The sequence below is a fragment of the Canis aureus genome, chromosome 9 (genome assembly GCF_053574225.1).
Source record: "Canis aureus isolate CA01 chromosome 9, VMU_Caureus_v.1.0, whole genome shotgun sequence".
NCBI lineage: Eukaryota > Metazoa > Chordata > Mammalia > Carnivora > Canidae > Canis > Canis aureus.
This window is the reverse complement of record NC_135619.1, coordinates 17,175,376-17,188,888: the sequence shown is the minus strand read 5'-3', so window position 1 is coordinate 17,188,888 and position 13,513 is coordinate 17,175,376. Positions and strand designations below refer to the sequence as shown.

Genomic DNA, 13,513 nt, shown 5'->3' with positions numbered 1-13,513 from the left:
TTTGGCTCAAGGCATGATCCTGGTCCTGGGATCGAGTCCCACATTGGGCTCCCTGCGTGGAGCCTGCTTCTCCCTCTGCCTATGTGTCTGCCTCTCTCCCTCTCTCTCTCTCTCTCTCATGAGAGATAAATTTATTTATTTAAATAAATAAAATCTTTTTTAAAAAATAAGCAACCCAATTTTTTAAAAGATTTTTTTAAAGATTTTATTTATTTGAGAGAGAGAGAAAAAAATAATGGTGAGGAGGAGCAGAAGTGGGGAGGGGAGAGAGAGAGACAGAGAGAAGCAGACTCCCTGCTGAGTAGAAAGCCGGACTCGGGGCTTGATCCCAGGACCCAGAGATCATGACCTGATCTGAAGGCAGACGCTTAACTGACTGAGCCACCCAGGTGCCCCTAAAGATTTTATCTTTTAAGTAATTTCTACACCCAACATGGGGCTCAAACTGGAAATAACCCAAATGTCAATCAATAGGTGAATGAATTTCCAAGTTGTGGCATATCCCAGTGGAATTTTATTCCCAGTGGAATAATATTCAGGAATAAAAATGAGACACAAGACACGAACGAAATCTCAAAACTATTATGCTGAATATATATTTTTAAAAAACAGACAAAAACCACTAATATATAGTATGATTACCTGGGGTGGGGGAGGCAAGATGAGGTACAGGAGCCATTACAAAGTGGCAAGATGAAACTTTTGGTGGTAATAAATATATTATTATATTGACTGTTTACCTGGGGTGGGGGAGGCAAGATGAGGTACAGGAGCCATTACAAAGTGGCAAGATGAAACTTTTGGTGGTAATAAATATATTATTATATTGACTGTGGTGACAGCTCCACAGGAGTATATATGTGTCAAAACTCATCAAGCCGAAGGGAAGATGGTGGAGATGGAAGTGCCAGGAATCTGTCTCTCCCACCTAGACAACAATTACACTGACAGAAACTGTCTGATGTAACTATTTTGGAACTCTGGAGTCTGTGGAAGGCTTGCAAATTGCAGGGGAAGCCTTGGATGCAAAACTATCCTTAATTTTGTCCAGTTTTAGCTCTTAGTGCAGCAGCAGCTACTCATCTCTCATCCCAAGCCAAATGGCAGGCAGCTACCATGTTCCTAAAGCAGCTTTCATATGCATTATGGGAACCAGGATGGACAAAAAAGATCCTGTTCTCCAAATATTGGGGATCTATGCTCTGCTGATTGCTGCTTTTGAGCAGAGGTTCAAGCAACAAAGCATAATCACAAATAAGAAGAAATACGAATATATCTGTATATATAAGGAAACAGAATCAATAAAAAATCTCCCAACAAGAAAAAGCCTTGAATCTGATGGCTCACTGGTGAATTCTACTGAACATTTAAAGAATTAATATCAATCCCTCTCAAACTTTTTCCAAAAAAATTGAAAGAGAGAGACACTACTTCCCAACTCATTGAAGCTGGTGTTACACTGAAACTGAAGCCGGAGAAAGACAATACAACTATAGACCAAGATCCTCCATGAACACTGATGCAAAAATACTCAACAAAATACTAGCAAGCAAAATTCAGCAGTACAATAAGAGGATTACACACTATATAAGTGGGATCTAATTCTGGAATACAAGGATGATTTCAACATACGAAATCAATCAGTGTAAGAGGCCACATCAACAGAATGAAGGGAAAAAAAGACACAAGATCATCTCAATTGATGCAGAAAAGGCATTTGACAAAAGCCCCCTTTCATGATTAAAAAAATCAAAAACTAGAAATAGAGGGAAACTATCTCAATGTAAAAGTCATATATGAGAAACCCACAGCAAACATCGTACTCAATGACGAAAGACTGAAAACTTTTCCTCTAAGATCAGGAACAAGTCAAGGATGCCTGCTTTCACCCCTTCTATTTAAATATATACTGGAAGTTCTATCCAAAGCAATTTAAGCAAGTAAAAGAAATAAAACGCATCCAAACTAGAAAGGAAGATGTAAAATTATCTTTGCAGATGATTTGATCTTTTATCCAGAAAATCCTAGATTCCACACCAAAAAACGTTGCTAGAATAAATCAATTCAGCAAAGTAGCAGATTACAAAGTCAACATACAAAAATTGGGTTGCATTTCTATTAACAATGAACAATCTAAAAAATAAATGACAAAAACAATTCTATTTACAATAGCATCAAAAAGAATTAAATAATTAGGATGTAACTTAACCAAGAAGCTAAAAAACATTACAGTGAAGACTACTAGACATCGCTAAAAGAAATTAAAGACATAAATAAATGGAAACACAACCCATGTTCGTGGACTGGAAGACTTACATCTATACTACCCAAAGCAATCGACAAATTCAATGCAATCCCTATCAAAATCCAAGTAATATTTTTTTGCAGAAATAGGAACACTCATCCTGAAATTGATATGGAATTTCAAGGGACCCTGAATAATCAAAACAATCTTAAAAAGGAACAAAACTCACACTTCCTGAATTTAAAACTTGTTATAAAGCTACATTAATCAAAACAATATAGTTCTGGAAGTGCCTGGGTGTTTCAGTTGGTTAAGCATCCAATTCTTGATTCCTACTCAGGTTATGATCTTTGGGTCCTGAGATCCAGTCCTGTAGCAGGCTCCGCGCTCAGCACGGCGTCTGCTTGTCTCTTTTCCCCTGCTCTTTCATCTGCTCATGCTCTTCCCCAACCCCCTGTCTCAAATAAATAAATAAATAATATCTTTGAAAAAAAAAACATATAAAACAACAGTGTAGTACTGGCATAAAAACAGACATATAGACCAAGAGAACAGACATAAACCCAGACCCTCTCATGTATGGTCAAATGATTTCTAACAAGGGTGCCAAGACTATTCAATGGGCAAAGGACAGTCTTTTCAACAAATGGTGCTGGGAAAACTGGATATTGACATACAAAAAGAATGAACCTGGACCCTTACCTAACACCCTATACAAACATGAAACTTAAAATGAATCAAAGACCTAAACATAAAACCTAAAAGAACAAAACTCTTAGAAGAAAACATAGAACAAAAGCAGCATGACATTGAATTTGACAATGATTTTCTTGGCTATGACACCAAAGACATGTAGTAACAAAAATAAATGAACTGGACTTCACAATATTTAAAAAATTTTGTATATCAAAAGACCCTATCACAACAGAGTAAAGAGACAACCCATAGAATGGGGAAAAATATCTGTAAATCATATTATCTGATAAGAAACTAATATTCAGAATATATAGAGACTACCTAAAATTCAACAAAAAACAAAAACTTAATTCAAAAATGGGCAAAGGAATTGAACAGACATTCCTCCAAAGATGTACAAATGGTCAATAAGCACATGAAATGATGCTTAACATCACTAACCATTACGGAAATACAAATCAAAACGATGAGATACCACCTCATACCCATTAGAATAGATACTATAAAACAACCAAACAAACCAGAAGACAGTAAATGTTGACAAGGATGTGGATATTGGAACCCTTGTGAGCTGTTGGTATGAATGTAAAATGATGTAGCCACTGTAAACACAGTTCCTCAAAAAATTAAAAATAGATTTAGCATATGATGCAGCGATCATATTTCTAGGTATATACCCAAAAGAATTGCAGAGTCTCAAAGAAATATCTGTATACCCATGCTCATAAACATTATTCACAATAGCTAACCTGTATAATCAACTCAAGTGTTCATTGTCAGATGAATGGATTAAAAAAATACATACAATGGAATATTATTCAGCCTTAAAAAGGAAGGAAATTCTGCAATATGCTACAACATGGATAAACATTGAGGACTTTATGCTAAGTGAAATAACCCAGTCAAAAAGGCAAATGCTATATGATTCCATTTATATGAGGTACTTGCAGCAGTCAAAATCATAAAGACAGGATGTACTGTGGTGGTTGCCAGTGGCTGGGAGGAAGGAGAGAATGGTGAGTTATTGTTTAACAGGTACAGTTTCAGTTTTACAAGATGAAAAGAGTTATGGGGATGGATGGTGGTGATGGTTACACAATAATTTGAATTATTTAATATCACTGAACTGTACACTTAAAATCAAAATCTATAGGGGGTAGAGTCCAGGTATCACTAATTTTTTGGTATCTTCCAAGCTATTCTAACTAGTAGCCAAGGTTGAAAACCACTTCATCAGAGGGTGCCATCTCATTTACTTTGTTTTGAACAAAAGAGTTCTATTTGATGAAAACATAAGTCTGAAATAATTTTTTCTAAGATTTTATTTATTTGAGAGAGATAAAGAGAGAACAGGATCAGAGGGAGGGGCAGAGGAAGAGGAAGAAGCAGACTCCCTGCTGAGTAGGGAGCTTGACGCAGGGCTTGATCCCAGGACCCTGAGATCATGACCTGAGCCGAAGGCATGTGTTTAACTGACTGCGCTACCCAGGCACCCCTAAGCCTGAAATAATTTTGATAATTCTCATTTTATGTGCTTATGGAGGTCAGCTAGCACCATACTTTGTTTTTAAGTAGACAAAGATGTGACTCCCATCTAGTGTTGACTAGACTTTCCACTTAATTCCAATCTATTACCTTGTACCCATTTAACTCAGATGTCATTTCCTTCAAACTTCTCTTCCTCTGCCCATATGTTTATATCTGCACTCATCTTCACTTTCTTTTCTGTAGTCTCAAATGAGGACTCTCATTTCTAACTTCCCCATTTGTGCTCTTTTTGGCAGCCCCTCTTTCTATACCTTGCTCATTCGTAATCCGTTCTCTCTTACCTGTCCTGCTAATTCAACATTTTTATCTTTATTGACACCCTTTCTTCTCCTAAACATGCACAAGTCTCTCCCATGTCCCTATATCCTCCCTTGAACTCTACCATCGTCCAGCCACAACTATCCCGTTTCTTGTTATTTTCATCTAAACCCCTCAAAAGTATAGTTTACACTCAATGTGTATTCACTGAGTTGCTCTAACTTAGTTGGTTCTGGACCCCAATGTACAACTGAAACTGCTCTTCCTGAGGTTATCAGTAACTTCTCAGCTACTTAGTTCTTATGTAACCCATTCTCTCAAAACATGCTATAGGACTGAAAAGAAAGAAGAGACCCTCTTCTAGTACGCATTACTCCTTCAAAGTCACTATATCTCCACTCCTTACCTCAACTGGAGTTTATATGATAGTCATCTATATCAGGGGCCAGCAAATTTTTCCATTAAGGGCCAGATGTCAGTTTAGGTTTTATGAGCCACATGATCTCTTTTATAGGTACCCAACAAAAGCAGCCACAGACAATATATAAATGAATCACTGTGGCTGTATTCTAATAAAACTTTATTTATAAAAACATGTGGTGAGCTGGATTTGGTCTGCAGGCCAGTTTGATGACTCCTCCTCTTTGCTAGCACCTTGTGTCATCTCAGGCACTTCTACATTTATAAAAAATTTGCTACCTGATTCAGTTCTTCATCACTAGCCTAGGGTAACAAAGCACATTACTTGGCATCTGATAAGCATTTTATTTATTTATTTATTTTTTTGATAAGCATTTTATAAATGTGGTTGTAATTATTATTTAAAAAAATTATCATATAAACACTCAATAAATCTGTGGATGACCATCTAGCACTTTTGGCTCTAAGCTTCTTCAGCTGTTTAACTCTCACACTCTTACATTACAGAGCATTCTACCTCTGAAATCAAAACTCTAATATACACTGATCAAAATCTCCTGCTTGTCACTCTCCTTTTATGCTTGCTCTTCAACCTCCATGAGCCTCCAATCCAATTTTATATCTATTGTTTCCTAATCCATGAGCTCCCACCCATCTTTACTTCCTATCAAGCTTGATATCATGGTCTTAATTGAGCCATCCTCTCATCTACACTCTCAACTGTTTTCCAACTGTACCAGACCAGCAAATCCTGTATCACCCCATTTGTCTGCCTTCTCCATTCCTACATCTGGATGGCCCAGGACTGCTGAAAATGTCTCACAGATCAATGCCATTACAAACTTACGTTCTCTGGCCTCAACTGGGGCTTCAGCATCACCCAGCAATACTTTCCCCAATCCTCTCACAAATAATTCAAACTTCCAATGCTTAAAACTCTCCCCAAGGTCCCTTAGGCTTAGACTCTCACACTTTCTCTTAACTTCAAATGACCAATTTGCCTCAGACTCTTCAGAGAAATTAAGAGGTATGAATATATGTTCTCAAATTTTTGCTGCACCCAAACACTTAATTTATCCACTATCCTTAACTTCCTTCCCTCTAGTCCCAGAAAAAGAGTTGCTTCTACTCCAACCTACCAGCAGTGCTCTGGATCCATCCCTGTCCCTTCTACCTCACTAATACTACAAAAACCAAATCCTCAACAATCCAACTGTATCATATGTCTTTCTTCACTGTTCTTTAATCATGGATACATTGCTTGTCTTGAGCTTCCCCATATTCAGATAATGAAATCCTTGCAAGGCTGTTTTGAGTGTAACAGATCTAGAAGTGCCTGACATGTGGCAATTATTTCATAAATGGTAGCAATTATTATTATGTTAATAGCCTGAAGGTGAAAGGCAGTGACAAGAGATGGAATACAGGATTGGAGACCCTCAGGAGGGGAAAGGGAAGTATATCTAGAAAGAAAAAAAGAGGAAATCATTTCCCTTGACCGAAAATGTTCCAATCCTTCTGTGAATATATCCAGTTGCTTTGTGAGTTATAGTAATTAAATGTATGACTACTCTTTGCTATTCTCACCATAGTCTAGAGCCTGCAACTCCTCTTACAGTATAAGACTCTCCAAGAAGATTTGCTCTTGGTTCTAAGTCTTTGCCAACAGAGAAAACTAACAAAATCTTCTTTCTATTAAGATAGAATCAAAGCGATATACATTAAAAAGGAATTATAGCAATGTTTAATCATTGACAAGTGTCAAACCAAAGTATTCAATTTGATTCCATAACTGAGACAGAAGAACTTTAAGGTGAGAGCCTGGGACATCTTGTGCCAGAAATAAGAGAAGTGCAAAAACGGGGGGCAAAAACTGATAGTGGAGGAAATGTCAAAAAGACACAGGAACTGGCTTGAAGGGGCTCCCAAAGGACAAACCCGGGCAATTTGAGCATCAAAAAAGAATAATGATGGTGATAATGGATCCTAACACAATTAATTAAGAAAAAAAAATAGTCCTTAGGTCTAGAACAGAAAAAAGGAGAAATCTTTTATAGAATAACACCAGTTAAAAAATGTGGAAGGAATGAAATAACTAGAAAATCACTCTTCGCAATCTCCAAAAGTAGAAATCATCTCCATGATGTAAAAAACACTGGGTGAAGAGTTAACAGGACATCTGTATAGGCCTGAAGTACTACTTCACAGGTTACTTAAATTTTAATTACAAAAATTACGAAGGGAGGTGCACCTGGGTGTTCAATCAGTTAAGCATCTGCCTTTGGATCAGGTCATGATCTCAGAGTCCTGAGATCGAGCCCTGCATTGGGCTCCTTGCTCAGTGGGGAGTCTGTTTTTCCCTCTCTCTTTGCCTCTACCCCCCACTTATGCATGTGCTCTTGCTCTCTCTCTCTCAAATAAATAAAAATCTTTAAAAAAAATTACAAAGGGAAAAATTTACTTTTACAATAGAGATACCTGGCAGTTGCCCTCCTAATTAAGTGATGGAACCTAGCATCAATAGTGAGAATAACCTGATATTATATGATTGCAGTGATGCAATGAGCATACATTACCTGTGCAATATACCCCAAAGCTTTTATGCTGAATTAATGGAGGAGAAAACAATCAGACAATTAGTCCACAGTCTTACTGCTCAAAATGTGGTCTAAAGACCAGAATCACTCATCCCAGAGCTTATTCAAAATATAGACTCTCAGGCCCCACTTCAGACAGAATTTATATTTTAACCAGATCTTCAAGTGATTCATAGGTACAAAGTTTGAGAAGCCCTGCACAAGACAAAATATCTAAACTTTTCCAAAAAATCAATGTCATAAAAACTTAAAAAGGCAGTGTGGGAGGCACTGTTCTCAATTTAGAGACACATAACCACCAAAAGCAATGAGTAAGTCTTGGTTGAATCCTGGATCAGAGTGGGAAAAGTTATATTTTATACAAAATATAAAATATTTTTATAATTCCTATATTTATAAAATATAACTTTTCAGGGAGACTACTGGGAAAATTTGAAAATGTACCTTTTATTAAATGACACTGAATTAATGCTAAGGTTCTGAAACCTGATAATAATATTTAATTACAGAATTTTCTTATTCTTAGAAGATACAGGTTGAGGGGCAGCATAAGGAACTATGGATTGTCACTGTAACTTTTCACACAATGAGAAGCAATAGAGTATGACAGCAAAGGTTTTGGGGTCAGTCAGACCTAGATTTTATTAGTGAGGTGTTCTTGGGCAGACTTAACCTCCCAAGTCTCAATCACTCTATCTGTAAAAGAGAAATAAAATAGTACCTTACAGGACATTTATAAGGATTAAATAAGATATAAGATAATGAATGTAAAGTACTTAGTATCACTTCATGCATCTTAACTCTAATTTCATCAATAAAATCAGCTAAAAGGTACTCCATAAAATGAAGCTAATGTTTTTATGGACCATATTTTGACTTTATTTTGAAGATTAAAGGTCTTCATATGATCTAGGGGCATTCTGTGACAATTTTAAGTCAAGGTAAGAAGGCAGAACAATTTTCACTTCTTGTTTTTATTTGGTACCCTGAAGAAAAAGCTCTTACTAAGATGATAAGCAACCTTTCTCCAAGGTAAAAACATTTTAGTTCTTCACTTAATCTTAGTAAACCAATATAAAGTACTGAAGCAAAAATGAAGCTACAAAAAATGACTTACAGAATCATATTCAATATTAAGAAAATCTGGAAATAATTCTGTCAAGCTACCTTAAACTCTGGATTAGGAAAGTTATGAGAAACCATGTTTTCATGGGAGTTACTGAACAATTTTCTAAAGTACTTAGAAAATGAGCACCTATCTCTTTGACTTCAGTGGATCTGTGCCTAGATAAAACAGGACTGACTCCATTAGATGGATGATAGTCTACCCCAATTATTCTATTAAATTCTAGGGCAGCCCTGGTGGCTCAGCGGTTTAGTGCTGCCTTCAGCCCAGGGCATGATCCTGGAGACCCGGGATCGAGTCCCATGTCAGGCTCCCTGCATGGAGCCTGCTTCTCCCTCTGCCTGTGTCTCTGCCTCTCTCTCTCTCTCTCTCTCTCTGTGTCTCTAATAAATAAATAAAATCTTAAAAAAAAAAAAAAGAAATTCTAAAGCAGTCTCTCCTGAAGGTTGGCAATTATAGCCAGCAGGCCAAATCCAACCCACAGTTTATTTTCATAAATATAGCTTTAATAGAACACAGCCATGCTCATTCACTTATGTAATGTATTTTGAGTCGAAAAGTTGCAAGAGACCATATGACCCATGAAGCCTCAAACATTTGCTATTTGGTCTTTTACAGAAAAAAATTGCCAATCCTACTCTGGACAAGCAATCCAAAAAAGAAAACCTGTTCAGGACTCACCTGAGGTGTTGTCTTTTTGTATAGATCACCTCCATCTATCACATCCTTCATGATTTTTCCCTTGAGAGATTCATACTCTTCTGAACTCAGGTGAATAGATTCTATGGTTTTTCCACAGCCCAAACACTGACCACTGTAATTACAGTAATTTGGGTTAAATGGTATCCCGGAAAAGAACTTTTTCTAAAGTGAATAATCCTTAAACAAGAGGAAATTGAAAAGTAATGAAAAAAGAACATTACAATCTTTGTGATCATCACATGCATCCAATTTCTTATAAACCTGATAACACACATTAGTGTAGTCCCAGTACACTGCTGGGGATCCCTGGGTGGCGCAGTGGTTTAGCGCCTGTCTTTGGCCCAGGGCGCGATCCTGGAGACCCGGGATCGAATCCCACGTCGGGCTCCCGGTGCATGGAGCCTGCTTCTCCCTCTGCCTGTGTCTCTGCCTCTCTCTCTCTCTCTCTCTCTCTGTGTGTGTGACTATCATAAATAAATAAAAATTAAAAAAAATACTTAAAAAAAAAGTACACTGCTGGGCATCCAGATAGTTTTTAAAGTCATTCCCAAAACACAACGAGGTCCCAAATCTGTACAGGAAAAGATCTCTGAGGCTTCACACAAGGTTCCGACCACCTTATGAGAAAAACATTTTGAGCACTACAAGTTCTCCACATGCAAAACATGGCTTTTCTCTGGGGTACGCTCTTAATTATCCTATCTCTAATGTATTCTCAAAAATTTTTTGATCAGTAGCAACAAAACTTACTACCTGCATCAAGCAAGCTAAAAATTAAATATTGAGCTTTACCTTTCCTTGACTGTTGTGAACTGTCCTTTCCAATGTTCTCCAGGAACACTACAAAAAAAAGATTGCAAAACCAGATCATTTGAAGGTCAGATTCCTCCAGAACCAAAAAATAGGCATTTTATTTAGAAACCCAGTAGGCAAGAGCTCTGAAAAGTTTAGGATATTTCCCTAGAATGGTTTAATTAGAAGAGTGGGTGATACACTGTGACAGAGCTAAAGCTCAAAGTACCCTACTCTGGACCCCCTTCTTCCCTTCACTTTTCTGGTCATCCAACCCTCATCTTCAAGACTAAATCTACCTTCAGGGGACTCGGAAGCTGACATTAATAGTGTAACCTCTAAATCAAACTCAGTTCTCATCTTCTCCATAAAGCTACTGGAGATTCTTCCTGCACAAAGTAATCTCTCCCCCTATACCATCTTCTTAGACACTACTATTAACTGTCAAGTACTATGTTCCCAATTAGGTTGTGAATTCCATCATAAGAAATTTTATATCACCAAACACCCACAGTGCCTTGAAGGAATTCAAAATTACTTGATTTATCAACTTATCCTTTCCTTCCTCTTATATACACTATCAGTTCCTATTGATTCGCTTGCCTTCTCTCCTTCCTTGGTTCTTAATTCAAGACCTCGTCATTTCTCATTCAAACCTATAATTGCCTCCAAATAGATCTCCCTATTTCCAATCTTAATCCCTCTCCAACCCTTTGTTTTGTTTAGGCAGTTACTTTTCTAAAACTCTACTCCAAGGTAACAATAAAATCTAAAATCCTAGGCATTCAAAATTTTCACAATTTAGCTCCTTCAGTGATAGTCAATAACTTTGTTAAATAAAATAATAAGTAGCATGGTTGCTACTTCAAAGATCTGTAAAGAAGATATGTAGTAGAAAAGAGAAAAACAGAAAAGGAATAAATTAGTAGTGAGGAAATAAGTAAATAAAGACTGAAGCAATAATTAGGCAGAGAGCCAGTAACATGAATAAAAGCAAAGGGAAAGCAGAGAGCCTTGGAGAGAGCAAATGGATGATGGAAAGGTCCAAAATGAACTGGAACAATGAGACTTTCCATTTTTAACACTTGCATATCAATCATGTCTGATTAAGGTCCCCCTATCTGCTCTAACCATCCAAGTTAATGAAATGCATAGATTAAACAGATACCAGTTACTAGGTTTAGGAAAAACTTCTTAAATACTAATATGATCCCAAAACAGCTCCAGTTTTCTTGCTATGAACTCCAGTCACAAGTGCTATCTGTAATTACATCATATTGAACACCTCAGAAAAAAACTGATGATCCTTCTACAAAGAAAAAAAAAAAAACCCATGAAAACATACAAGTGCCCAACAATTTCTCTTTTACGTGATGGAGAAGAGAACTTGTTTCTGTCATCACTTTTTTTTTAAGAGTAAAAAAATTTTGTCTCTAAAGGGAAACAAATCTGAGAGAAGGAAAAGTATAATTTGAATAGCGTAATTTTCAGCAACAACAAAAAAAGGAGGTGGCTGCTTTTAGATAGAGATATCAAAATGAAAACATACACATAAAGAAAGATCAAAATTACCTCTCAAACCATGTCTTTATACTGTGTGCAAATGACTCCTCAGGATATAGATGATTATTTCTTAGATACAAAAGAATGTCAAATAGCTTATTTGAATACTGATCATCTTTTATGTTTTTTCCAAAATCAAAGAATGCTTTTAAAGTTTTCAACATAGGAATAAGATCATAACCTAACAATTCCTGGTACAAATTCCAAGCTAGGTTTACGTCTTGATGAAGGAGGGCTCCCTCAATACAATCATTATAGTTCTTTTTTGAAGGGATCATGACTTTTTTGACATCTTCTAACAATAGCAAGGCCTCTCTCCATCTGTCTGAGTGGATTAATCCCTGGATGAGAAGAGTATACCCTCCAGATTCTAATCTCTTGTATCTGGCTTTCATGATCTCATAGACATCAATAATTTCCGATGTCTGCTTATGAAAGACACAGAGATACAAATACTTGACCAGCAAATCGTAGCCTACAATACCATTGTTTTTTGCAGCTACCCAGGCTAACAGAGATTTGGCGACATCCACAGAGCTACAGGACTGAGCCATTTGAGAAATGATCCAACTTTCAAAATTAGCCCTTCCTTTGAAATCTTCCTTGAGTCTATCCCACTCTTCAGAATTCAACGGTTTTGTTGGGAGTTGAATAGTGTTCCTCATAGGTGGCAAGGCATCGTCTTTCCTATGAGGATTCATCTGTGATCTCTTCTTAGCCGCTCCAGCTGCAAAAAGATGGGTATCAGAAGAAACTTGCTTACTACTGCCTTCATTTCTAAGATATCTGGCCTTGGCGATCAGCAGATTCACTGCTTTAGTATTCTGTGCAGACACTGTTTTAAGAGAAAACCACTTCTGTTGGTTCCGGATGCCATAACAGTCTTCAAGAAAGAGAGAGAGAAAAGAGTGTCCTGGGCCTAGGCCAAGGTATGGGTTGCTCTTCCAAAGCTTAGGAAGGCTTCGAATACCAGTGAAACAGAAAGTCATCATGCAGTGAGACCAGCACCAGATAGATGTCAAAAAGCCCCTATTTCTATAGAATAATTAAGGAATTGGGAGTGAAGGTGTGGAGAATCGAAGCACAGCAACTTCTTAAAAGATGATCTTCAGTTTCTCAGACACAAATCAAGGATCTGCTTTTGGAGCTACTTAATACAACGGAGTCTGGTGAGTTCTCCATTAAATAACCAGCCGGGGAAATATATCCGACCTCGGTCGCAAGTCCCAGAACCAGGAGACAGGGCAGGAATCCTTCGGTGCCTGATATATCCTAATCTGTGAACCTGAGGAAAAAGCACAAGGAGGTCCGTCCAGTTTGATTCTCATGGATCACGACTGCCCCTGAAAAGAGGCAGGATCCCATGGGATCTTGCTGAAGGAGGGGCGCAAAGTTGAAAACCCCTACCCGGCGCCCCCAACCCCACACCTAGGAGCAAGGGCAGCAGCAAAAGCCAAAAATCTAGGGGCCCTGGGCCGGCATAACAACCCCAGCAAGCCGCCAAACGCGTCAGGTGAGGATATGAGGGCGGGGGAGATGGGGAGAGAGCCGAGCCAGTAATTCAAG

The 13,513-nt window shown here is 37.7% G+C and overlaps 1 protein-coding gene across 2 annotated transcripts in view; it reads right to left on the bottom strand.

Annotated features, from left to right (window-relative positions):
• PRORP (protein only RNase P catalytic subunit) overlaps window positions 1-13,513 on the bottom strand; it is a 123,867-nt gene that overhangs the window by 109,372 nt on the left and 982 nt on the right. The window contains exons 2-4 of one of the 2 annotated variants that reach the window (XM_077909015.1): window positions 11,957-13,232; window positions 10,385-10,432; window positions 9,572-9,704 (exon numbers count right to left, since the gene is read on the bottom strand). In XM_077909015.1, coding sequence (XP_077765141.1) covers window positions 9,572-9,704; window positions 10,385-10,432; window positions 11,957-12,939 — 1,164 coding nt within the window. In that variant the 5' untranslated portion in view covers window positions 12,940-13,232. The remainder of the gene's footprint in view (window positions 1-9,571; window positions 9,705-10,384; window positions 10,433-11,956; window positions 13,233-13,513) is intronic. The other variant, XM_077909016.1, reaches the window with a different exon arrangement.